General features: G+C 39.4%; 1 protein-coding gene across 1 annotated transcript; it reads left to right on the forward strand.

Moving 5' to 3' along the window:
* Positions 1 to 1,169: 1,169 nt before the first annotated feature.
* On the forward strand, positions 1,170 to 27,798 carry LOC132773256 (deoxynucleoside triphosphate triphosphohydrolase SAMHD1). Its single transcript, XM_067468140.1, has 16 exons — positions 1,170 to 1,503; positions 6,753 to 6,819; positions 8,570 to 8,642; positions 10,669 to 10,829; positions 11,694 to 11,809; positions 12,422 to 12,492; positions 14,474 to 14,629; positions 15,162 to 15,262; positions 17,529 to 17,637; positions 20,530 to 20,621; positions 21,974 to 22,089; positions 22,621 to 22,760; positions 23,235 to 23,333; positions 23,440 to 23,544; positions 23,841 to 23,978; positions 25,437 to 27,798. Exons 1-16 carry the CDS (start codon positions 1,170 to 1,172, stop codon positions 25,566 to 25,568), a joined length of 2,010 nt encoding a protein of 669 aa, XP_067324241.1. The 3' UTR covers positions 25,569 to 27,798.

Here is a 27,798-nt window from a genome sequence, read left to right on the forward strand (position 1 = left end):
TGAAGGAAAATGTATGCCATGGGGTAGACAGAATTCTTATCTGGGGGCAATGCCTTCATTTGCCTCTTCGTACCTACCAGAGCTATTTGTGAACTTGATACCAAATCTGGCCTTCCAACCATCCAGTGCCAAGGCACTCTCAGAACTTTTCTCCAACACCACAGTTCAAAAGCATCTCTCTTCCTTCACTCAGCCTTCCTTATGGTCCAGCTCTCACATCCATAGGTGACTATGGGGAATACGATTGCTTTAACTATGCAGATCTTCATTGCCAGTCTGATGTCTCTACTCTTTACTCTTTACTCTTTACTCTTTTGGTTTTTTGTAATGTTTAGCTGCAACCCAGCTTTTGCGCTTTCTTCTTTCACCTTGGTTAGAAGGCTCCTCAGCTCCTCCTCGCTTTTGGCCATCAAAGTGGTGTCATCTGCATATCTAAGGTTGTGAATGTTTCTTCCAGCAAATTTTACCCCAGCCATTTTATTTTAAGGGAATACAAATAGCCAAATTCAATTTACAGGAAAAAGAGAAACCAATCCCTTCACCATGCCCGATCTACACTGCCATATAAGGAGGTTGGACTGCATTACATGAGTGAGTCTGCACTACAATATAATGCTGTTCAGTTATGCAGAAGTGTATATGTTGCCTTAGTTTACATGTCCAGCATGCATGACAATATTTATTTATATGAAACTTTTGTGTGGTACAAATTGTGGTATATTTGTTTTGATGTGGTTGAGCCCCTTTCACACAGATGAATAAAATCCCACATTATCTGCTTTGAACTGGAATATCTGGCAGTGTGGACTCAGGGCCCTTCCAAACAGCCCTATATCCCAGAATATCAAGGCAGAAAATGCCACATTATCTGAGTGTGGACTCAGATAACCCAGTTCAAAGCAGATATTGTGGGATTGCTATTCTGGGATACAGGGCTGTGTGGAAGGGCCCTCAGTCCTTATGGTAAATTGTGTCCATGTCTTTGAAGGAAAGAGAAGCGAGGCAACGTGGCCTCAGGCTGAGGAGGCGCAGAGGGACCACTCAGAGGCAGCAGCCAGCCAGAGACCCATTAGTTTGAAGAGGGAACGGGCGTCCCTCAGAGCAGCGGCGAAGCTGATTGGCTGGCCGCCCCCTTTGCGCGGCCCTGAGTGGAGGACCGCCGTCACGTGATGCCGTTTCCCGCCGGGTGGCCTCTGGCTCGCGGCTGGCCCGCCTCAGTCGCCCTCGAGCCGTCGGCGTGGAAGGAGGCGGCGCGGTGGCTGCTGTGCATCCCGGCCCGGGTGGCGATGGATTACCGTAACGACAAGGATGCGGCGCCGAAACGAGCCTGCCCCTCTAGCCCGTCCGAAGACCAAGACCTGCGTACGCCGGAGAAGCGCGTCTCGGCGGTTCCCGGGAGGCTTCCGAGCCCCCTCCGCCCGCGGGAGTGGGACTCGGCGCAGCTGTGTGCCTTCCTTCGCGCCAGGGGCCTCGGCGACGCGGAGCAGCTGAGAAGGCTCCGAGGTGAGGAGTGGGGAGCCTGTGGGGCAGTGATGCCGAGCGGGAGCAGAACTCTCAAGGAGGGCGGAGATGCCGGTCACTCCAGGCATGGGCCAACTTGGGCCTTCTCTCCAGGTGTTTTGGACGTCAACTCCCACCATTCCTATCAGCTCCTTCCTCTTCCCCCTCAGCCGCTTCAGAGTGTTAGAATGTTGAGGCTGACCAATCAAAAACCAAATGCAAATTAGCAGGTTGAGGCAGCTCATGCATGGGCCAACTTGGGTCCTCCAGTTGTTTGGCCCAAGTTGGCCCATACCTGGTTTAAAATCTACAGATCACATTAAAACAGAATTAAATGTCACTGGCATTTTAAAAATCATAGAGTTGGAAGGGATCTCATGGGCCATCCAGTCCAACCCCCTGCCAAGAAGCAGGAATATTGCATTCAAAGCACCCCTGACAGATGGCCATCCACCTCTGTTTAAAAGCTTCCATAGAGGGAGCCTCCACCACACTCTGAGGCGGAGAGTTCCACTGCTGAATGGCTCTCATAGTCAGGAAGTTCTTCCTCATGTTCAGATGGAATCTCCTTTCTTGTAGTTTGAAGCCATTGTTTCGCGTCCTAGTCTCCAGGGAAGCAGAAAACAAGCTTGCTCCCTCCTCCCTGTGACTTCCTGTGAAATCAGTGAAAATCCATAACAACATAGTCAGAGCTTTTTTCTTTCTTTTTTTTTGTCGTGTCAGGAGTGACTTGAGAAACTGCAAGTCGCTTCTGGTGTGAGAGAATTGGCCGTCTGAAAGGACGTTGCCCAGGGGATGCCCGGATGTTTTTGATGTTTTATCATCCTTGTGGGAGGCTTCTCTCATGTCCCCGCAGAGCTAAAAACCACATTAGCCCCTGGCGAGATCTTGAAAACCTTCTTAGTATCATATAGTTGGAAGACACCTCATGGGCCATCTACGAAGCAGGAAAATTGCATTCAAAGCACCCCCCCGACAGATGGCCGTCCATCCGTCCTCTGCTTAAAAGCCTCCAAAGCAAGAGCCTCCGCCACACTCAGAGAGGGCAGAGAGTTCCACTGCTGAACGGCTCTCACAGTTAGGAAGTTCTTCCTAATGCTCAGGTGGAATCTAATTTCCTGTAGTTTGAAGCCACTGTTCCACATCTTATTTTTATTTATTTATAGTAATTATATTCTGCCCTTCTCACCCCACGGGGGACTCAGGGTGGATTACAATGTACATATACATGGCAAACATTCAGTGCCATAGACACACAACATATATAAACAGACACAGAGGCATTTAACATTTCAGCTTTTCTTGAGGGTATTCTGGCCACTAGGGAGCTGTCCCTTCACTGACCATTTGTGACGTTGATGAAGTACTTCCTCATTCTTTGCATGCTTGCTGGAGATTCTTATGGCCTCATAAATTAGTTTAATTTGCTTCCCCGCATAAGCGGTAGCTAAATTTCCTACTTGACAGATGCAACTGTCTTTTGGGCTGCAAAGGTAAACAGCAAGCAACACAAATTGGTTGGAAGCTCACTCCTACCCGGGCTGGCTTTGAACTCATGACCTTTCAATCAGTAGTGATCTCAATGCAGCTGACTCCCAGCCAGCTGCGCCACAGTCCTGGTGCTTAGTCTCCAGGGCAGTCGAAAACAAACCTGCTCCCTCATTATGTCTTCCTCTCACATAGTGATATGATCTTCATCATGTCTCCTGGAGCCCCTGGTGGCGCAATGGGTTAAACCCTTTTGCTGGCAGGACTGAAGACCGACAGGTCGGAGGTTAAAATCCAGCGAGAGCGTGGATGAGCTCCCCCTGTCAGGTCCAGCTCCCCATGCACGGACATGAGAGAAGCCTTCCAAAAGGATGGTGAAACATCAAAAACATCTGGATGTCCCCTGGGCAGCGTCCTTGCAGACGGCCAATTCTCTCACACCAGAAGCGACTTACAGTTTCTCAAGTTGCTCCTGACACATATACACAAAAATTATCTACTCAGTAATCATATACTGCTTTTCATAAATTACTGAAACACTTGCCATCCAAATATGGTACTTATTAGCCATCTTTAGTCCCACTGAAGAAGGATTATACCTATAATCTGAAGTATTAATTTGTATATATACATCAAATACATTAGTAGATTGTGAGATAATTCTTGTAGATTACCTGATAGAGGACTGTGTTGCATTAATTAACCAGATCAATCTTTACTTAAGACAAGATAACTGAGAAAAGGCGTATTTGGGAGAGAGAACTACACAAAAGGATTGTTGATGTTGTCAGTTGTACGTAGATAGCCCTTTGTTTTGAAGTTTAGATCAAGAATATAATTTTGAGATCTGTGTCAAGAAAATTGACTTGTGCAACATAGAGAAATAATCTGGGAATGAAGTCCTGTGCAGGGAATGCCATTATGTCCTGCTCTGTTAGATAAAGGCTTAGAGGTATGACAAGTGATGAAATGCACATGTCTCTATTTGCTTGTTAGTGTTGGCATATTTAGCCGTGTTGTCAGTTCAGAGGTCAGTTTGCTGTCCTGTGTGCATTAGAAAGAACGCAAGTAAGAAAAATCAGAATCTACATTTATCTTATCAGAACCAATTCAAAACTATAGATCAGTGAACTGTCCTTCAAATATTTGTTAGGTTCTTGTGGGTTTGAAGTTAGATTGAAGGGTTAGACTCATTTTATTTATTTATTTACTGTATTTATATACTGCCTTTCTCAGCCCAAAGGCGACTCAAGGCAGCTTACAGTTGGCACAATTCGATGCCCTCTCCCCTGGTCACTGCTGAGACCTGGGGTTCCAGGCTTCTTCAGGGGGAGTGTAACCCCGTCCCCGTCCAACATAGGCTGTAACCCTATGCCATGTTTGGCCTTGCGACTGACCAGGAGTACCTCTGTCTTGTCTGGATTCAGTTTCAATTTGTTTGCCCTAATTCAGACCATCACAGGACCAAGCACCGGTTCAGGACCTGTCTCGGTTCCATGACCCGACCTAAAGCCAGACTGAGCCGGATCCAGATAATCCGTGTCTTCCAAGAATACCTGGAGTTGTGAGGCCACCACACATTCCAGGACTTTGCCCAAAAAGAGAAGATTGGAAACAGGCCGATAGTTGACAAATTGAGTGGAGTCCAGTGATGGTTTTTTCAACAGCGATTTTATTACAGCTTGTTTTAAGCTGGCTGGAATATTGCCTTCCAAAAGGGAGGAATTAACCACCACCTTCACCATCCAGCCAATCCCCCTCTGGCTTCTTTTAAAAGCCAGGATAGGCAGGGGTCTAGGATGCATGTGAAGAATTTTGTGAAGAATAATCCTGTTTGAGCTGTAGGTATTTGGTATGGGAGCCTTGTAGCACTGTTCAGAGATTTGAGAAGTGAGGAATAAAGAAAGGATGCTTCCTGAAATTTCCATTTGAAGTAGTTTTCTGTAGTACAGACGGGCAAATGATCAAAGGTCTGGAAGCCATACCCTATGAGAGGTGACTTTAAAAACCAAGTATGTTTACGCTGCAGAAGAGATTGAGAGGAGACATGATAGCCATGTATAAATTTTTGAAAGGATGTCATAGAGGAGGAGGACCAGGTTTGTTTTCTATTGTCCTGGAGACTCAAAGCAATGGGTTCAAACTACAGGAAAGGAGATTCCACCTGAACATTAGGAAGAACCTCCTGACCATAAGAGCTGTTCAGCAGTGAAAGTCACTGCTTCAGGGAGTGGTGGAGGCTCCTTTGCTGAGGCTTCTAATCAGAGACTGCATAGCCATCAGTTGAGGGTACTTTGTTTATGCTTTTCCTCCATGGCGGGCTTGGAGTAAATGTCTCTTCCAGCTCTGAGATTCACGTATCACTCATTCTTCCCCTGATATGACGCTTATTCTTGTTAGAGACTTAAGCAACATGATTCCTTTCCTTCTGTAAAGGATCTCCGCCAATGGTAATGAAGCTGCCACCAAAGTGTAAAGAGACGCTACCAACTAGTGAGGAAGCGCCTAGGTTTAGGAGAGAGGAGCCACTGATTTGTAAAAGGCTCTAGTATTAAAGGCTCTGTTTGTGTGGTGAGGTAATTTTGGTAGAGTGGGTGCACAGAACGTAAAATTAATGGAGATGAGGCAGTTTTAAAAACCAAAGAGAACAAGTTTATTTTTAAACAAAGCGTATGGTTGCAGTATGAAGATGTTAAGCTTGGCAAATACTTGATGGTTACATGTAACTTGGTTGCGATACAATTCAGACTTTCGATGTTACCACTTATGAACTCTTGCTGTAGTGAAGCGCTTTATTAACCAGTGTTCCCTGCAATGAATAGTCTTTCTGTTTGATCTATACTTGATCAAATCACAGATCTCCAGTCTTCCCCCGACTAGCGATCCTAACCAGCCTCTGTTAGTTCTTTCTAACTAAAGCAACTAACAAGGTTTTCCCCTTCAGCTTCCTAGCTGAAGAAATCTCTACTATTCACGAACACTAAAACCTGACTCTTCACTTCTTCACTCCTCAGAGTCTAAAAAACTGACTCTGCTGCTCTCTCAGAGTCTCCCACCTGACTGACTCTAACTGTCACTTTTTAAAACCTTTACTCTCTAAGCTCCTCCCACCTCCTCTTCTGCCTCGTTTCCATGGTAACACATCTCTCACAGCTAGGCCGCTCCAGCCTTAGGGCAACCAATGCAAACATAAATACAGTTATAAGCATATTATTATAAACACTTCTGTACACCTTCCATATCTCTGGCATTTTTAAACCTCTTTCTTGTATTATAGTACTCTATGGATGGTTGAGGTGCTCTGTGTATTCTTGAGGTTCAGTGTTACATTGCTTTGGGTTTAAAATGCGTTTTTCCCAACTGAGTATGATTTTGTGCAGGGTGGGAGTTGCCTGTGCGTGCAGAAACTACTGTTTTATTTTTCAGTATTTTATTTCCATCATGATTGGCCAACAGTTGCCCAAATTTATCAAGATTAAAATCTCCAACAGCAGTATTTGCAATTGTAACACGCTGATTTGGAAAATTCTGCAGATTATAGTTTGTGCGCAGGTTATAGATACAAAATTCCATTGTATGGTGCTATGGCAGTGGTGCCAAACTGCATTCATTCTGTTATGTAGGTGCACTCTATAATTCAGAATAAGATAGCAGCCTAATATTTCATACATTTTTATTGTGAAATTTGCATGATTCTTGAAATACCAAGAATTTCAGAAACATATAGGGGTAGGAAACTAACCGTTGTTTTCTTTACCTCTTAGAAAACGATATCACTGGTTCATGTTTGCCTCACCTTACAGAATCTCGTCTTGAAAAAATTGGATTTCGGTAAGAGGAATTTTGTTTAATTTAGGAAGTTATGAAAATTAGTGTGATAATTCCTACATTAATATTTTGTGCAGTTAGTGCCTATTTTGATTTGCATACTGCTGAAGAAAAAGGAATGTGACCCTGATATTGACCTAGTAGTGTTACAGTTAGCTGAATGCATGTAAGAAGAAGTTGTTATTTGTGACTGCAGAATCAATGTAGGCGTGTTGAAGGCTTTCATGGCTGGAATCACTGAACTGCTGTGAGTTTTCCAGGCTGTATGGCCATGTTTATTTATTATTATAACCATTAGATGCCCAAACAAGACAGTTATAATAACAATTTACATTTAAAATAATAATTAAAATATCACATATAAAAACATACAATTAAAATTATGCAAGTTCATGTCATAATCCAGGTCAGTCCATTGTCAGTCCAATCAATCATTCTCAACCTGGTTGGTTGAAAACACAGAAACGTGTGCCACTCTAACTCTTACCATGTCAGACTACACAGAGAAGCCATTGAAAATCACAAGCATGTGGACAATTTCAACAGAAAGGCGGGGGGGGGGGGGGGGGCATGAAAATGAACAAAATTTGGCTACCAGTATTAAAAAAACTCTAAAATCAGGACAATAAATAAATAGCAACACTCAAAAAGCAGGGGAATTCCAGACATGGATCAGTCAGAACCAGCTAACACCTCCCAACAAAGGATTCATCCAGGCAGGAAGGAGCCACCTGCAAGACCATTTAATGCTAAACAAGGTGGGCAATTGCAACATTCACACCTGCCTCAAGCAGACGAGTTCTTTCTCCCACCCTGGACACTCCACAGATATATAAACCTCACTCGTCTTGGTTTCAACAGACCCCTCAACCTCTGAAGATAACCTGCCATAGATGTGGGCAAAATGTCAGGTGAGAATGCTACTGAACATGGTCATACAGCCCAGAAAACACACAGCAACCCAGTGTAGGAGTCTATACATGATTGTAGTATTATTTCTAGTTCTGAAAGCAAATCTTACCTATTGATATATTGGCAGACAATTACTGACTCACAAAACTAAAAAGAAATTTCATTTCATTTATTATACTACAAAAAGGAATCCTGTTCTCAAGGATCACAAAGATGGATGCTGCTTTGTATTTATCGGGATTTCACAATAGAAGGTTATATTATGCAGTAGAAAGTAAAACAGATGTACTTAGGAAAAAGTTCGATCAACGAAGATCTTTTCAGTGTCAAATACAACAGAATTTTGTGAAAGTACAAGTGTAAGGAATCAGAGTATAGGTTATGTAACCAACACATTTTCTGTTCACCTCAAACACTGTTCACTCCTTCAGGGTAGACAAAGGCGGGATACAAATAGAATAAATAAATATAAATAAATAATTAAATAAACTAAGTTCATGATTACAGTGTGTTGCACCTAGCTGTATGAATGGGCAGCACTTAACAAGAACTATTAAGTTATTCATTAAAACTGCATTTGATTGCTTTTTGATTTGAGAAAATCTTCATTGTTGTCACTAGATGAACATATTAAAGTTAATTTGAAAATTTATACATGATAGAGTATTTTATGATGTGGTAAGGCCCACTGTTCTGGTCTTCTTTATGGAAACAAGTAGCTTCATTCTCTTGGAAAGATCTTTAATTGAAAGCTTCTGTAGAAGTTTTTATGGTAGAGCAGTTAATATAAGTTTATTGTAAAGTGTCAATTTAATCCTGTGTGATTATTAATAATTTTCAGAGAGATGAATATGAGACTAAAGATTCTAGATTGCCTACGCAAACTGGCACAAAGTGATGCTGATAAAATGAAGGTGAGAGAAGCACTTGTTTTAATGTGAAAGCAAGTTTAGTTTTTTGTCTGTGAGACTAAAAGAAACACCTTACCCCCAAACTGCTAACATAAGGATGATTTCTACATTACCAACTTTTATTGTAAGTGATGACATTTTAGATGCAAATATATTGAATACTTACTGATTTAAAATTGTTTTTCTAACCTTTTCTTTCTGATCTTCCTTCTAATTAGCCAGACAAAGAGTAGCTGCCATTAGGGGTGGAAGAGCAGAAAGGAAATAAACTTTTACAGCATATTGATTGTTTGAAGGGAAGTTTTGTGGACAGTAGTGAATGGCTCCCTCCCCACTTCAAAGAGCATAGAGCCAAACAAGGAATATAGGTCTGCAGCAGGAGAGTGATGATTGTTAGATCAAGCGTGGACATGGGTTGGGAACCACACACACAACCTTCTTCCTCAACCTCTCACCCACTGAAAAACCATATGCATACACTATTTTCTTTCCCTTAGTAAAAATCCAGAGATACTGTCTTTGTTTTTGTCTTGTCTTGTATACAAGGAAGAGATTTAAATCCACTTTCCTTCCATTCTAAAATTCCTTTATAAGAAGTGATTGCACCAAGGACACCAGTGTGATCCTGGCTTTCTAAAATTCAGACTTCTATCCACTGCTACAGAACCCATCTCACTCCTCCCAGTGCACCCAGCAGTTGTTTGTGAGAATTGTGATGTCTTTCCTGTGTTTTCTCCCCATCAGTGCTGACTAGGAGCAGAGCATCAGGCAGGGCAGTTTTGGTATGGATGCCAACAAGGCTTGCATATAGGCTGTGAGCTGGCTCTAGTTTGATTTATTTTAAATGAAGGAATAAGATCAGTGCATGTTCTTTCTTCATATGAGAAAATTGCATGGACTAGCATTTGGAAGATAATTTTAGCTGCTTAAGGTTGTAATCAGGTTAAGTGGAAACGTGGGCTTAAATTTAAATGCTCTCCAATTAAGAAGTAAAACTCGGATGAATATTATGAGCAATGTGTTGGAGATCAGATTTTAAGAGGGTGCTTAATAAGTAATTTTTCCTTATTACCAGCTTTACCTTAAAGGAGCTGGGGGTGGCGACAGCTGACAGGGTGGGCTGGTCCATGAAGTCATGAAGAGTTGGAAGTGACTGAATGAATAACAACATAGGCAGCAAAGGGGAAAATGTAAATAATCAAATACTTTGGTCCTTGAGCAATTGACTGCTGGGCCCTGATGAGATGGTGCCAGTTTAAAACAACTTATAGAACTGCTGTAGAACAGCACTGAGCAACTGCAATGGGATTGGCAAACATTTTCCAGTTCAGCATCTTGGTATTTCCTATTTGGTGTAAGAGCAAATATGAATCGAATTTCATAAATATGAGACTTGTGGTGGTAGAGGATTCTTCCTGCAGTCTCACAAATTTTGAAATGGTTTGGGGATAGATAGCAAGAAAAAGCATCCTTTGCCAATTCTGCCAGCTAAAATTATTTTTTCTCAAATTACCTGTTAAGACAGGCCAAATATATCACAATGAATTTTGCATACTTGCTAGAGTGGGGGAGTTGCTATTTGGAGTACAACTTCCAGAATTGCTTGGTCACCATAGCAAGTTGCCGAAGAGATACTGAAAACCAGTGCAAATATTTTCCTCCAGTCTCTAAATATGCGTCATGTTGATACCAGTTGAATTGTCAAATAATAAAAATACTTAACACTTTTGTTGGTGATATATCTATATTTATTTCTGATAACTATCTGTGACTATGAATGATTTCCCTGCTTCTTGTCAGGGGGTTGAACTGGTTGACCCATGAGGTCATCCCGCTCCGAGTTGTCTCTGGGCTGAGAGGGGCAGTATATAAATATAGTAAATAAATAAACTCTATGATTTTATCACAGAGATGAGGAAACCCTACAGTATTGGTTGTCTTAGAAATTCATTTTTTAAAAATAAAATACATTCATTTTGTTTGTTTGTACAGGTCAGCTGTTATACTTTTTTTATTTATATTTTTTCAGGTATTTAATGATCCTGTCCATGGTCACATTGAAATGCACCCTCTGCTTGTTAAAATAATCGACACACCTCAGTTTCAGCGCTTACGATACATTAAACAGTTGGGTGGAACTTACTATGTTTTCCCAGGAGCATCACACAATCGGTTTGAGCATTCACTTGGGTAAAGAGATTTTCCATTTTTTATTGAGCTAGAATACTTTGCCACTAATGTATACTGAAATGAAAGCGGTTCCAGTGAGCATCAGCAAATGCCAAATGCAAATTCCATAGTAGTGTATATGCATGGCATCATTTCTGATAAAGAGTTGGCACCAAAGAGAAAAAAAGGAAGAGATAAAGACAAGGCACGGTTCAAATAGAAAGAGCCTGTGTGCATGCTCAAGGAGTTGTCTATAAAACTGAGCTGTGTCACAGTTCAGTGTGGCCTTTTTCCTTTTTTCATCCAACAGGGTGATTCGTTCAAATTAACCTGTTGAACGATCTCCTTGCTTCCAGTTTTTGATTAGACAGAGACCCTGGATGTTTTGGGCCACTTGGTAATAGTGGTACAAGGCAGCGCCTCGGAGCAGTATGAATTGCTACTAATAAGAGTATAGCTCTTTTATAGGGAAACCCTATTCAGGAAAATACTTAAATGTTTTTGAACTTATGGGAAAGTATATATGCATGGATAAAAGTGGTTTAAAGTATTAAAAACCCACTTATTGCAGATGAACCAAATAAAAGTTGGTTCTAAACATTGTGAGATGCAATACAGTTGAAAATGAATATATGGTGTCTCCCCTTTCAGAAAAGAGAAAATCTGGTCTTCTGTTTCCATTTCATTTTTTGGGATGTGTGGAGTGGGATAATTGATTATAGTAATGTCATCTTTGTAAATAACATCTACAGTGAGTGTGGTTACTGTTGAATAAGCCTGGTGACATTTCACAATTGGCCACAGTGATGAACTGGCAAATAGGTGTTTTATTTGTAAACAAAATTTCAGATAATACAGAATTGAAACCTTACTTTCTTGCAACAGAGTTAGCCATCTGGCAGGCTGCTTGGTCCGGGCACTGCAAGAGCGACAACCAGAACTGGATATTAACCACAGAGATATTTTGTGTGTTCAGATTGCTGGACTCTGTCATGATTTAGGTAAGATGCTTCTTAAATATCTTAACAAAGTGAATATGTGACATGAAAATAAAGTTACTATTCCACACTAAAATACTTAGCAGATATGCTCGTATACTACTTTGCCCAGTAATTTCTAACTCAGTTTATAACAGAAAGATAGGATAAAACTAAAAGATTTTATTTAAAATTTTAAAAGCCTAGCTAATAAATGTCAGGTTCATATCATTAAGTTCATGCAGTGTACCTCACTGAAGGGTGTGGAGGGGAAAGGATCCTTACGTGAATATTTACTGATGGAAAACGTCTTGCATATCGTATGTTAGCTTTTTGATATCAGTGAAGGAGTTCATGTGGGCTAATAAAAAATACATCTAGGCAGAAAAGAGCAGTGTAACTAGAGCTGATCTGGAAGCATGCTTCCCATTTTGAATCAAGGAATAAAGGCTTCACAGTTGGAATACGTAGGTCCATAGCTGGAATACAGTCTGACAACCTAATTAAATGTTTATCTCTTGGGTGAAATAGTACTGAAATCGTTGGTTGAGAGGTACATATAAATGAAAAGGAATGATGAATATGTGTACCTGTCATTTTCCTATGGTTTATATATGACAGTTTCTTTCCTTTTAGGTCATGGACCATTTTCACATATGTTTGATGGAAGATTCATCCCACGGGCTCGTCCTGGATTCCAATGGAAGGTGTGTATGCTATATGCAAAATAATATTCATATTGTCTTCATTTGGTTAATAATAGAACTATTGTGTGATCCTCAAATAAATTAAAAGTGTGCAACAACACACACTCATGTATAGGAGTAGAAATTTTTGTCAGGATGTGTCCGTAACCAGCTGAACCAAAAAGCTGCTTCGTCCACTCCATGCCAGTTTGGTTGGGAGTAGAACTCTGGCTTCTGATAAGAGCCATCTGGACTGGAGGAGGGGAACCTGAGAAGTGTAGCATGTTTTGTGGGAATGGAATGCAGCTGTTAGAAATAGATAGTAGGAGGGGTCACGGGTCAACTAAATGATATCTTACTAGTTTGGTGGGAAATTGTCACAACTAGCTTTTGATTTTCCTTGGCAAGAAGGAATAATAAAGCTGTTTCCGAGGACCTTCCTTTGTGAGCGTGCTTTTGTTCTAAAACCTTCCAGGGGCTGACAATTTTAGTCAACACCCCCCCCCCCCAATAGTGTGTACTTATCCATGACTGAGTGTAAGTACTGTATTATATCTTAACTTGTATTGGAAAAAAAAATAACCATCCTTTTTTCTCAGAGTAGATTGGTGGAAGGCAAGAAGCATTGATCTGCTTCTGATGTTTTTGAATGTTTGGGTGGGGAAATGGCAGTAACCCTTTACTGCTCTCCCTCAGAGGAGTACCAAGAGAATAGAGGGATTGGAGGGTCCACCCTCCTCCGAGAATAAACTAAGCTCAGAGAAGGTCCCCCTTTTTATAATACTGTACCTTAACTTTTATATATAAAAAAGGAACCATCCCCCTTGAGACAGCATTGTGCTGTCACAGATCATATCAAAATCCATAACACTGGCCAACACACATTTTGGTGTCTCAAGTGTTAGTTCTGTTTCTGGGCATATTTGACCTGCTGATTCCAAAAATGAGGCTTTATTAACTCTAGTTTTTGAGATACATAAGCTATGCCATCTGTTCACCCACAGAAAACCATCATAACTATATATAAGAAATTAAAGCTAATGCAGTCTTTCCAATGCACTCCAAATGACCTCAGGAACAGGCCTAAAAGCCAAGACATCTATGTAATTTTAGCTCTGAAACCTGTCTTTAATTTATACATTAGGTCAACTTATATATGAGTATATATGGTTAGTGATATTTTAAGACTTGAATATATAGGATTGTGACTACTGTAATTTGTTTAAAATAGAAGTTTTTTTATTCTAAATATAATTATTCTGAATATACGTGCGAAATAGCCACAGAAGTATCCATTTCTGGCCAGTTGATAAATTGTAAGTGAGCATTGGTATAGTAAAGATAAAGATTTCCCCTGGCATTAAGTCTAGTTGTGTCAGACTCTGGGGGAAGGTGCTCATCTTCATTTCCAAGCCGAAGAGTCGGTGTTGTCCGTAGACCCCTGCAAGGTCACATGGCCAGCATGACTGCATGGAGTGCTGTTACCTTCCTGCAGAAGTGGTACCTATTGATCAACTCACATTTGTGTGTTTTAAAATTGCTAAGTTGGCAGAAGCTGCACCTAACAGCGGTGGCTCACCCCACTCCCTGGAATTGAACCACCAACCTTTCGGTCAGCAAGTTCAGGAGCTCAACAGTTTATCCTGCTGTGCCACCAGGGGGCAACATTGATATACATTTGTATTATTCATTGAACTAGTCTAGTTGGCACTAGCAGTTCAACTTTGGCCAAAAATTACTGTCTTACAAATAATACCTGTGTGGGAGTAATTTGTGTATTGGGTGTTGTGGTCAATTACAGCTTTCTAGTGTTCATTTTACTGCCTGTGCAATTTGGTAACAAGAAACTTCTTTGCAATAATGTGGATCATACTGATTAGACATATTATTTATTTCCTTGATGTGTGAAGGAAGTCATTGTTTGAATATTCTTGCATTCAGTTGTAGTGTTTTTGTTGACAGCATATGCTTGGCTTAATAATTAGAATTGTCTTCTTTGCAGCATGAAGATGCTTCTGTTCAGATGTTTGAACACTTGATCTCTTCCAACAAGCTAAGGCCTGAAATGGAAAGTTATGGTCTAAAGCTGAATGAAGACATACCCTTCATTAAAGAACAGATAGCAGGACCTATCGAATCTAAAAAAGATGACTCTTCTGTGAGTCCCATTTTTCATCTTTGCATGTTACTTAAGTGCTGTTTAAGTCTAGCAGAATGACTAGTAGATCATTTCTTTTTTAGGATAGGGATCTCAAGAGGAAAGGTAGCACATGTGTGAGAGACATTTTATTTACTTTGAACACATTTGCCATAATTAGAGAGTAAAAAACAGAATAATGCTTTAAAAGATTGTATTTCTTTGGGTGGAAATGATGCGGACTCTGAACCAAGCTTTTGGAATATGGAGATGGAATACAAACCAAAAGATTGATTCAAATAGCAAAACAATAGATCGTCCTTTGAAAGAAAGAAACAGTATTGAGTTTTTAATTCAGATTTGTAGTGGAAACTTTGTTGTAATTCTTGTTTTCAACATTTTTCTAGTCCGCATGATCAGATTATTGGCACCACAAATTAATATTTTTCAGTAAGAACAAAGCTATATGGAAACTATTTCTTACAAACCCTCATTCAGTAGCATTTTGGTTCTTGCAATTGATTTACTTAGTTTTTTCCTTTTCTTTGTCCAGTGGTCTTATGAAGGGCGAACTGAAGAAAAAAGTTTTCTTTATGAGATAGTGGCTAACAAAAGAAGTGGCATTGATGTTGACAAATGGGATTACTTTGCCAGGTATAGAAATTTTGATGCTAATTTAAAGTGTTTGGAAATACTTTGCTGTTGAAAAATAATGAATTGCTAGGATTTTATCTGCAAATATTTTAAAATCAGTGACTCAATATGAATGTGTATTTTCTGCAAGGAGAAAGACCCTCATATATATTATTTTTAGGTATTGCTTAATATAAAGTAGATTAAATATGGTACATTTGTGCTAATTATATGTGGGAATAGGAGGAAAAAATATCTAAGATTGCTTAAAGTATAGTTAGGGGTATAGGTAAAGGTAAAAGTTTCCCTTTGACATTAAGTTTAGTCATGTCCGACTCTGGAGGGTGGGGTTCATCTCCATTTCTAAGCCGAAGAGCTGGCGATGTCCATAGACACCTTCTAGGTCATGTGGCCAGCATGACTGCACCGTTACCTTCTCACTGGAGTAGTACCTATTGATCTACTCACACCACCAACTTTTCGGTCAGCTAGTTCAGCATCTCGGCAGTTTAACCCGCTGTGCCACCAGGGGTTATATGAAATGTAAATAGATTGCGTATTTATATGTGTATTTGCATATATGTATATAATGCACATACGTATATTTGCAATATATACATATATGCAAATACAGGTATTTCAGAATCCAAAATAAGAGATAGCAGCCTATACATTCTTTCCCCATCTAGTAGAATCAGTTGTAATCATGAACAGCCTGGGTTGAGTGCACAGTAATTTTAGAAAAAGTATGTTTTTGTTTTTAAAAGAAAATAAATAAGCAGTAAAAAGGAAAAACGAGGGAAAGATTGGGAAACATAAAAGGATATAGTATGTAAGTTATGGAGCCATGTTAGATAAACAATTCTACACATTAATCTATTGTATCGGCCATGACATAGAGGAGGACAGAGTATCATTATACATATTCCTTAGTATAGGAAGAAAACGAAGTAAAAAAAAACCTCTAACTATGACATCTTTTCTAATAAGAGTAACAGATTATCCTTCTGAATCTGCATAGATTTTTTCCTCTTATATTTTCCCTTTTTTTTTCTTTTCTCTTCCAACTTTGCATAGTATTCCTTCGCCTTATTTTAACAATTAAGTAATTCAAACTATTTTTTCTACTCTTTATGGCAGCCAACTCTATAAAACCTTAATATTAATTTCTTTTGTTAAGAGAGTAGTAACATGTAAATACTTATTATAATTATCTATCATTCACCTAAGGACCTCCTGGTGGCTCAGTGGGTTAAACTGCCAAGCTGCTGAACTTGCTGACCGAAAGGTTGGCAGTTCGAATCCAGGGAGCACAGTGAGTTCCTGCTGTTAGGCCCAGCTTCTGTCAAACAATGCAGATGTGAGTAGATCAGGAAGGTAACGGTGCTCCCTGCAGTCAAGCCAGCCACATGATCTTGGAGGCATCTATAGATAATGCCGGCTCTTCGGAGTAGTACACAAGTAGACTTAATGTCAAGAGGAAACCTTTACCTTTATCATTCACGTAGGATCTACACATAATAAATCTTCTTATATAAATTTATGTGTCTATAAGTATCAACCTTCTTGAAGTTATACACTTTTCTACTTTAATTCAAAACTATTAACTCATAAATTTTCTAAAACTTTTTTGGTCTGTTTATGACACTGTTTATAAGAGAATATTATTAGTAGATCTGAAATAATTGTGATTTTGAAAGAGGTTTCAATGGAGCAATGGTTATCCAAATTTCTTAGAATCCTAATGTTGGAAGAGACTATCCTCCACTGTTGGACATCTCTTCCTAATGTGTAAGTGGAATCTCTTCTATGATTTGAATGTGTTGATTTCAGAAATAAGCTTGCTCCTTCTACATGACATTTCTTCAGATACCTATCATGTCTCCTCTCAGTTGGTTTTTTGGACTTCAATCTTCAGAAACATTAGCCAATTCAGCTGGTACTCAGGGATTATGGTAGTTGAAGTCAAAAACATCAAGCGCCTCAAATATTGAGAATCATAGCAATTGTTTGTTGTTTTAACACATTGTTGAAGGAATTATGAAAAACTCCAAGTATGCATACATTTAGGAAATATGAAAAAAATGCCCTTACCTGTGTTCACTGTGGTATGGTAAATGTTAGTGTTCTTTCCCTCGGTGCACAAATAGTCCATTCAGCAAAACCATGTTTGTTTTTAGTCTTAAAAAATGGAAACTTCCCTATATTCCTACAAAAAAATTAAAGCTTAGCCCTGCAAATTCCATAACTGAATAATCTTAGTTGTCTCTTTCTGGACTACATTTAGGGATTGTCATCATCTTGGAATTCAGAATAATTTTGACTATCAGCGATTCATTAAATTCGCCCGAGTTTGTGAAGTGGGGAATAAGAAGCATATTTGTACTCGTGACAAGGTAAGATGCTTTGAAGAAAAATGAGAAGTTAGTGGCAACTTGATGACATCTTCAGCAAATTATTGTTCATGCAGATCTTATCTCCTGCTCCTTTGAAAGCTTGGGGAAACATTGTCTGTTTTTGTCCTTGAACTATGATGGATAATGGGTATTATTATTAGGTAGGTAAGATAATGGCTTTGTCGAGGTTGTCCACTAAGTTTGATGTCAATTCAAATTCCAAAGGTAACTTTGTAATCTTTCAAAATCTTGTGGTGGGGGAGTGTTGTCCATGACCTTTTATAATTCATTTATAGTTGTTTAGTAACAAATAAAAACATTTAATCTAAATAACTTGCTTACTGGGTGTACAATTTACTAAATGTAAGAGGACGTAACATCTGACAAAATATAAATAGAGTATTACTGTAAAGGCTCTTGATATTTGATTGGGCTTTGTCTTCTATTCATATACATTTATAGCATATACTAGCTGTGCCCTGCCACGCGTTGCTGTGGCCTATAGTAAAACTTATCAAAGTTGAGGTAGATATCTGGACTATTACGAAAGAGAGGTCCCTACCTATTCCTTCCCCCTTTTCCTCCCCCTTTCTCTCCTTTCTTCCTTCTCTACCTCTTTCTTTCTTTCCTTCTTTCACTACTTGGTTTCATCCTTCTCTCTTTCCTTCATTCCCTCCCCCTTTCTTCCTTTGCCTTTCTTCCCTCCCTGTTTGCTTCCTTCTTTCTCTTTTTATTTCCTTTTATTTCACCACCATCATAACAATAACAATAATGCAATGCATTGCCTCTGGGACCTGACACCTCTCCCATTCCCCCTAAAAGGGTCTCATAGGAACAATAGCATCATAATAATAACAGAAATAACAACCATTACCCACCACATGTTTCTGTGGCCAATCTTCCCTCTTTCTCTCCTTCTTTCCCTCCTTCCTTCCTTCCTTCCTTCCTTCCTTCCTTCCTTCCTTCCTTCCTCCCATCTTTCCTTCTCCTCTTCTTTATCTATCTCTTTCCTTCCTTCCCCCTTTTTCTTTCTCTTCTGCTGTCTCTCTTTCCTTCCCTTCCATCTTTCCTTTTCTTTCCTTTTCTTCTTCCTTCTTTCTCTATCTTTCCTTCCTTCCCCCTTTTTTCTTTACCTCCCTTTCTCTTTCGTCCTTCTTTCCTTCCTTCCTGTCTTTCCTGGATTTTGACAGGGCGGGAAGGGGTGGGGTGGGGTTTGGAGGTGGCGTGAAGTAAAAGGAGGTAAGATTGGGGCAGGGGAGTGATGGAGCGTGGGGTTGCGTGTGTGTGTGCGGCGGCGGGGGGAGTGGGGTTGCGTGTGTGCGTGCGGCAGCAGGGGGAGTGATGGAGTGTGGGGTTGCGTGTGTGTGTGTGGCGGCGGGGGGAGTGGGGTTGTGTGTGTGTATGTGGTGGCGGGGGGAGTGATGGAGCGTGGGGTGTGCGGGAAGCGGCGCTGCGGGGCTTGGAGTGGGCATGGTTTCCGCAGAGGGAACGTTGGCCGGAAGGCCATGTGCACGCGCCAGAGAACTTGCGGCTGGGCGCCAATGCGCATGCTCAGTTGTTTTGCCGTTTTGTGAGTGTGTTGTTGTGTTGTTTTTCATTTTGAGTAGATATGTTTGTACGTTGTGGGTTGTGTTATGGGCACGGGGATTTTGGTTAAGTTTCGTTGGGGGATTTTTGAGTTTTGTTGTTTTGCCGTTTTGTGAGTGTGTTGCTGTGTTGTTTTTCATTTTGAGTAGATATGTTTGTACCTTGTGGGTTGTGTTATGGGCACGGGGATTTTAGTTAAGTTTCGTTGGGGGATTTTTGAGTTTTGTTGTTTTGCCGTTTTGTGAGTGTGTTGTTGTGTTGTTTTTCATTTTGAGTAGATATGTTTGTACCTTGTGGGTTGTGTTATGGGCACGGGGATTTTGGTTAAGTTTCGTTGGGGGATTTTTGAGTTTTGTTTTGCCGTTTTGTGAGTGTGTTGTTGTGTTGTTTTTCATTTTGAGTAGGTATGTTTGTACCTTGTGGGTTGTGTTATGGGCACGGGGATTTTAGTTAAGTTTCGTTGGGGGATTTTTGAGTTTTGTTGTTTTGCCATTTTGTGAGTGTGTTGTTGTGTTGTTTTTCATTTTGAGTAGGTATGTTTGTACCTTGTGGGTTGTGTTATGGGCACGGGGATTTTGGTTAAGTTTCGTTGGGGGATTTTTGAGTTTTGTTTTGCCGTTTTGTGAGTGTGTTGTTGTGTTGTTTTTCATTTTGAGTAGATATGTTTGTACCTTGTGGGTTGTGTTATGGGCACGGGGATTTTGGTTAAGTTTCGTTGGGTTTTTTTTTAGTTTTGTTGTTTTGCCGTTTTGTGAGTGTGTTGTTGTGTTGTTTTTCATTTTGAGTAGATATGTTTGTACCTTGTAGGTTGTGTTATGGGCACGGGGATTTTGGATAAGTTTCGTTGGTTTTTTTTTAGTTTTGTTGTTTTGCCGTTTTGTGAGTGTGTTGTTGTGTTGTTTTTCATTTTGAGTAGATATGTTTGTACCTTGTGGGTTGTGTTATGGGCATGGGGATTTTGGTTAAGTTTCATTGGGTTTTTTTGAGTTTTGTTGTTTTGCCGTTTTGTGAGTGTGTTGTTGTGTTGTTTTTCATTTTGAGTAGATATGTTTGTACCTTGTGGGTTGTGTTATGGGCATGGGAATTTTGGTTAAGTTTCGTTGGGGGGTTTTTGAGTTTTGTTTCCTCGTTGGATGCCCCTAACAAATTTATATATATAGATTTGATTTCATTCAAATTGTTTTCAGATTCCTGTTATCCTCAGAAGACAAAAGCATTTATTATAGTATATTTATCTCTGATAATTAAATTAAATGATCAAAATAATAGGTAAGTTTAAAGCCAGTTTTTTCTCCTCAACTTTAGGAGGTTGGAAATCTTTATGACATGTTCCACACAAGGAATTGCCTGCACCGGAGAGCATACCAACACAAAGTTGGCAACATCATTGAAACCATGTATGTATGTGTCATTTATTAAAGGCATTTTAATATTCATGTAGTCATATGGGCTTAATTGTTTTCTTAAATAAATATTTTTAATTAAAATATGTATTTTTCAAAAATAATAAAATAGGGGAAAAAGGGGAAAAGTTTGAAAATGGATGGGGGAAGGAACTGGGGAAGGGGAGAGGAATAGGAATAGATAAATGGGGGTGAACAAAGAATGGAAAAGGGGGGGAAAACCCCGGCAGTTTGAATCATTTGCATTGTGGTTTATTTAATTGACTTTGGAGTTACTTCTCAAACTATCCCCCTCTTCGGTCCAAATTAAGGTGGGGTAATAATTTTTTTTCTGAAACAGTTGGATTAAATTATCATGTTCCCTTTGTTCTTTGACATATAGTCTTTAAAGAGTCTGTTATTTTCTTGTATTCACCTTGAAATTTTGTTACTAATTGGTTCAATTTGTCCATATTCATAATTTCCAGTACTTTTATTGTCCATTGATCTACAGAGAGTTTGTCTTTTGTTCTCCAGGTTCTAGCATATACTATTCTGACCGCTGTTGTCATGTAATTAAACAGTATACACGTATCTTTGTTTATATACCAGCCCATATCTGTCATTCCCAATAAAAAAAGTATTCTGGTTTAAGTTATATTTTTGTGTTAAGTATTTTCTGACTTTTAAAAAAATTAAAGCTTAACTGGCTTCAGTGATCATATTGGTTGATTAAAAGCAGACTAAATACTTATCGATGGCTTCCAGCATTTGTACTTTAAAATAATGCCTCTTTTTTGCCAAGAAGGCCAAAGGTCAGTTGAGCGAATCACAAACCAGCTGAAGCAGCATGAACAAAATCTCCCAATACAGAGCTTTTAAATTGCCAGTAGATCTAAATATCCAAATGCATCAGATCCTGTCTGATCTTGGAAGCTAAGCCGAGTCAGTTCTGGTTTGTACTTGGACAGGAGGCATCAGTGATTACCAAGTAGCATTAGGCTGTATTTCAGAGCAATTGGCCAAACCCTTTTGAGTATTTCTGGCTTAAGAAAACCTATGAAATTAATGAGTTTACCATAAGTTGACAGTTGAGTTGAAGGTGCAAACACAGCTATAGGCCTTAAAGTCATAGAGACATTACAACTGCATTCCTGCACAAGATTAAGTTTTACTTTGGTGTAACCCAGATCCTACCTTGGCCTATTTTCTCCTCCCAGACAGAAAAGCTGTATGCCTGGTTTTTATCCTTTGCAGCCAACATATATTTGAGTTAGGGTTGTTCTGGTAGTCAAGAAAGCTTACGTTTTATTTGAGCTAACCAATTAGCCCATAAAAGTTTGTAGTGATATTTTTTTCTTTTTCAGGATTACAGAGGCCTTTTTGAAAGCTGATCCCTATATCTTTATAAGGGGTTCTGATGGGAAAGGATATAAGATATCTGAAGCAATGGAAGATATGGAAGCTTACACTAAGCTAACAGGTATGGGCTATGGACATATGTATTAGTTGCTAGTAATGTTGCTCATCAGTCATCAGGTTTTGGAAGTGTTTCCTTCGGACCTCTGGTTTCCTAATAAGACACATAAATAATGCTTTAAAATTCAATTCATTGGAATATTAGAGATTGAATCCAAATATTGCATTTGTTCCATTTATAAAAGCACTCTGAGGAAAGTTTGTTACAGAACGCTCCCGTTGGTGGAAAAGGTATTTGATGTGTGTGGGTTTTCCTATTTTTTCTTCAGGGAATTATTATTCTGTGTTGGGAACCCAAAGCATTACCTCCCCCCCCACCCACACCTCCCATTTTTAAACTTGGTATCCTGCACTCAAAGAAACTCTGTAGTCATCTTCATAGACTGGGATGGGGGAGGGGAGTTAAAGTCTTGCTTCCCTACCAAATGGTGGAGATCAAGAACTTTGAATGTCCATAGCCTTGAGAAAAGCGAAGTTACGGGAAAATTCCCATCTAGCTTTGATGACTTCTGGTTTATTTCTGTAATTCTGGCAGATGAGATTTTTCTAAATATTCTACACTCTGATCGACCAGAACTGGAGGCAGCACGAAACATTTTGTGTAAAATAGAGCGTCGTGACCTCTATAAATTCCTTGGACAGACTCAGCCTCCAGAGGGCAAGGAAATTAAAAAGGTAAGCATTGCTTTGGAGGTTCCTTTGGTTGTGGTGGTGGTGGTGGTGGGGGGGTGGCTTTTGAGACTGTACAGTACAGATTTTAGGTGTTACAGAGCGAGGGACGGATGGTCTACTTCTCTGTACAGCACCCCAAAAAGAACGTATGCACATAGAAGGGAAACTTATATATGCCCCTAACAATGCCAATCATTGCATTCTAATTACCTTACCTATTGATTTTATACTTCCAAATGAATAACACAATGTAAAAAAAATTTAAAAATCCTGTTCCTGCTTTGAAAGTGTTATTTTCTATTTAATTGTGCGGTACTTTGAAAGTACCATATATACTTAGCCTTTTTTTAGGCTAAAAATCCCCCCTCAACTTATACTCAAGTCAATATTATTTATTATTTTACTCTGTTGTTGTTGTTGTTGTTACTATTATTTTACTCTTACACTTTAAAAAATAAAACATTTTATTCTTTTCAGGAACTGTGTGATAGCCTACCTTCTGAAATAGTTAAAGCTAAGCCAAAATTTACTGAATTGAACCGTGTTGAATTGAACGCTGAAGACTTTATTGTTGATGTAAGCATGATTTATTTAAAATAAATACATGTCTGTTTTGTTTGTTTTTTTGCACATGCCTACAATATATGTAAATACACTAAATATTTGGTTTACCTCTGTGAAGGTTATCAATATGGATTATGGAATGAAAGAGAAAAATCCTATCAATAATGTTCGTTTCTACTGTAAGTTTGACATTACTAAGGCGATCCAAATTTCTAAGGAACAAGTAAGTAGAAGCTTGAAAAGCTATTTTGATGGGTTTGAATATTTGCAAGAATGGCATGATGTATCAGCACATTTTCAGAATGATCTGTTTTCTAAGTGCTGACTGCACTTTAAAACAAAATTTATTGTGCATCACACTGTAAAAACTGAAAGCTCTGTCTTTTTATATTTGTTCAAAATGTTATGTTCTTTTGCTTGTAGGAAGGTAGAAAGATTACAAAATTATTGGAGTTTGCTCTGACCTGTTGATAAAGGAATAGGATGCATGTTTTAATTCTGTTTGCCTTCTGTCTTAAGGTTTCACAGCTTCTGCCAGAAAAATTTGCTGAACAAGTGATCAGGGTTTATTGTAAGAAAACCGATGAAGACATTATTTATGCTGCCAAAAAACACTTTTATCAATGGTGCATAGACAATGATTTCAGTAAACCACAGGTAAGAAAGTATTAAGTAATCAGATATTTATGTTGAGACTATCTTCAAATTAAATTATAAAGGCTACAGTAAAATATGCCCCATATCCCTGAAGAGACACTTATCTGGCTATTTCTCAGAATACTTTTTATTCTACATCTGGTCAATCTTCTGTATTCTGTGTCAGTTTTCAATAGTTCTGGTGCCAAAGTAAGAAATGGCTTGCATGTGACCCTTGGAATCTCCACAGAACCACCGCCCCCCCCCGAAACCCCCCCCCAAGTGTTTTCCAGATTTTTAACTGGAAAACACTTTGGGGGGGGGGTGTGAAAATCCAGGTTCCCCCCTATAGGCTACTTTACTAGTGTTTTTAGCAGGCAACATGGCCTGTTTATCATATCATGGTATATATACAGAGAGCGATGCATTATTGCAGCCATTATGTGGAATGGTTTCGAAGTTACATTAAGGAAGAATCTGACATTGGATGTTTCTGCCAACAACTAAAACCTACCTGTTCATCCAGACCAGTAGTTCTCAACCTTCCTAATGCCGTGACCCCTTAATACAGTTCCTCATGTTGTGATCCCCAGCCATAAATTTGTTTTCATTGCTACTTCATAACTGTAATTTTGCTGCTGTTACGAATCGTAATGTCAATATCTGATAGGCAAGATGTATTTTCATTCACTGTACCAAATTTGGCACAAATACCCGATATGCCGAAATTTTAATATGGGGTGGGGGTGGGGGGGTGGAGTTGTAGTTGCTGGGATTTATAGTTCAGTTACAAAGAGCCCCTTGAACCCCATTAATGATGTCAGTCTCATGTCGCGCGGGTGTTTTCTCCTCTGCCTTGAAGGGACTCGCTGGCACAAGCCTCCCTCCAGCCTCGCACGCTCTTCTTTGCCTGCACATGCGCACCATGCTGTCATGCTCTGAGCATGCCTGCTCTCCCCTCCCCGCTTCAAGTCTCAGAAACAGTTCCTCCCTTGGCTGAGGGTCCAGCCAATCAAAGCAGGAGGAGGGTTTTTGGTGGGAGGATTCGCCATGTTTCCAAAAGCGAAGAGAAGGACGGGCGGAGAGATCTTCAGCCTTCTTTGCTAAAGAGGTTTTCAAGAGCACCAGAAACACCGTTTTTTGGGTGGTCTTTGTTGATCCCTCTGAAACCCCCACCGCGACCCCTTCAAGGGTCCTGACCCCCAGGTTAAGAAATGCTGATCCAGACATTTTCCTGATTTATTTGTGTTATCCAGCACTCTTGGTTTTCAATTAATTGTTTTGAATGAGTTTTGTTTTTATTTTTCAGTATTTTTTTGATAACTGATGCCATATTGCACTTTCTCCATGGAATATATTGTGTGGGAAACCTCTGAATTTTTTACTTTTATGCTGCTTCTCAGAGAAAAAGGATAGAATGTGCTGACAGCTGTTGGTGCAAGACTGAATGATCTCTCCCTCATTTTGATGCTTTCACAGGATGTGGATGTGGTTGCCCCAGAAATGACTCCACTGAAAAAAGACTGGACTCTCAATGAAGATGGTGAAAAGCACAGTTCAGTGGGGACAAGTAGCTCTTTAAAGCCCAGACACAAACTTTTTAGTGACTGAATCAACGTTAATGCCTGTTGTATGATTTGAGTTTTGTTATATCTTTTTTTTTAAATATAATTGCTTTGTTATAAAAATAAGATGGGCAGACTTTTTTAATATTAAGTTTTTTTAAAGTATATTTTGAAAAACTACAGACTGAATCTGCAGTGTGCCCCTGGAAATCAGCATTGGGAAATGTCTTGGTATATACATTTTATCATGCTTCATTGCTTTCTTAAAATAGTTAATTAACTTTCAAGAGATAATTACTGCCAGCTTAAAGAAATAAGTGTAAGTCGTTTCTAAAGCCAGTTTCAAATACTTTTGAGAAATCTCATATATTTTTAAAAGACTGGCTTTCTAGCCTTGCCTTATTTAATTTTCTTAAGATCTTTAAACTTGACTAGTTTGCAATTGAAGCAACACTATATATATATATAATGTTGTCAAGGAAGATGAGGGAAAATTTGTGCCACTTCCTTAATTCACAGTCTTTTTTTAAGACCCTAAGCCTTTTTCTCAGATTACGATAGAGCTGAATATACAATAATGCAGAGTTCGCGGCTATTTTTTTAATAACCAAAGAAAATGCTGACAACAACAAGTCTACTAAACATAAAATAATCTAAAAGGAACAAGGACATGTCTAATTATAGGATTTTACTTCCTATATTTCAAAGTCACTACAATATATTCAGGTATTGGAGTCCTGTTAGGGTGGAGATCAGGTATGGAAAGAAGCAGATCTCAGATATTGGAAACTCCAGAGCCCAGTTTGGCTCATATTGATGGAGTGAAAAGGGAGGAATGGCACTTCTTTTCAGGGTTGTTTAAAATCCCTTTCATTGGGACCATGTGTTAGTTTCATGAATCATGGACATCAGACTCCCAACTCCATTTCCTTTTTTGCAAAGACCTTTTTTGCAAAGAGCTTTAAAGATGGAGGGGGAAAGGTTATGGAGGCTTTAATGGGAGTGGACAATCTGCTCTTTCTGAGGGCCCTTCCACACAGCCCTATATCCCAGATTATCAAGGCAGAAAATCCCACATTATCTGAGTGTGGACTCAGATAACCCAATTCAAAGCAGATATTGTTGGATTTTCTGCCTTGATAATCTGGGATATAAGGCTGTGCGAAAGGGCCCTGAGATCAGTTCTCTCAGCCCATAGAAAAGGATTATTCTGATAGCACTGGGGCTACCTCAGGTTGACATAGATTGTATTCTTACTGTCTCTTATTTCCCCAGATAATCTGAATGTATTGGTATGGAATAACATATTCCTTTAAATCTGTGATAATGCACTTTATATTGACAAACATGATTTTGTATATGTGAAGCGCGTGCTCTTAAGTGTGAGAATGCACGTCTTTATCTTTGCAGAGTTTTTTCCCCCATTCAACTCCAGTTTAATATCGTCTAGTTAGCTTCAAGACAACTTTCATCTTTAGGTCAAATTCAGGGACAGTCTTCTATGAGTAAAAGGGCTTTGCTCATTCACAGATAAAACAAAGATTTATGCTATTAGGGAAGTGTGACTTGCTTCCAACATTCTAGAGAAATGGAAAAGTCTACATGGCAAATCATCAATTCTATAAAGCTTTACTTGGACCAGCTGAAGCTAGAATTTCCCCTTACTGACACATACACCACTGGGACCCATGTACCAAGAATTGTACAGCATTACATGGTCAAAGGGCAGCCCAAGGGCTTCATATAGCTCTCCAAGAGCCTGTTTTGGTGCCTCATAACTCAGAGCTTTCAGTACCACTCCAGAGCTAGGGGAAAAACCACGAGGTATCGTTTTCCTATTCTTGGAAGCTCCAAAAATTGTGGTTTAGGCTTGCTTCCTTTAAGAATGACAGAGTCTCCCACCTCCTTTCAAAAACAGAAAAGTAAAAAATGGAAGTGAGTGAGTGGTCACTTAAAGTTTTTTTTCCTCCTCCCCCTTTTTTATGACTACTGTAGCAGCTACTGGGGCAAAAATGGTTCACAGTTCTGCCAGAGTTGCACACTCAGGTATATCAGTTGAGGCTCACAGTTAGAGAGAAATCTTATTCATATATCCTTAGTTACATGTTAAGTTTTCTATGCTCCGGTTCAAATGAAGAGGGCAAGGTGATTACACATACAACAATCTGAATTGCTATCCCTGTTTATGTTACAGAAACTACATTTTGCAATTTCAGAATATGAAGCCTTGTCTGTGACCCTTACAGCACAGAAATAAAAGCTCTCTAATGGTTGAA

This window comes from Anolis sagrei, chromosome 4 (assembly GCF_037176765.1).
Source record: "Anolis sagrei isolate rAnoSag1 chromosome 4, rAnoSag1.mat, whole genome shotgun sequence".
Classification (NCBI taxonomy): domain Eukaryota; kingdom Metazoa; phylum Chordata; class Lepidosauria; order Squamata; family Dactyloidae; genus Anolis; species Anolis sagrei.

What these genes read in the sequence shown, in the direction of transcription:
- LOC132773256 (XM_067468140.1), top strand. Translation starts at nt 1,170, where the DNA reads ATGCCGTTTCCCGCCGGGTGGCCTCTGGCTCGCGGCTGGCCCGCCTCA. An exon ending in AGCTTACACTAAGCTAACAG is followed by an intron (nt 22,090 to 22,620) that starts GTATGGGCTATG and finishes TAATTCTGGCAG; the next exon opens with ATGAGATTTTTCTAAATATT. An exon ending in TCCAAATTTCTAAGGAACAA is followed by an intron (nt 23,545 to 23,840) that starts GTAAGTAGAAGC and finishes TTCTGTCTTAAG; the next exon opens with GTTTCACAGCTTCTGCCAGA.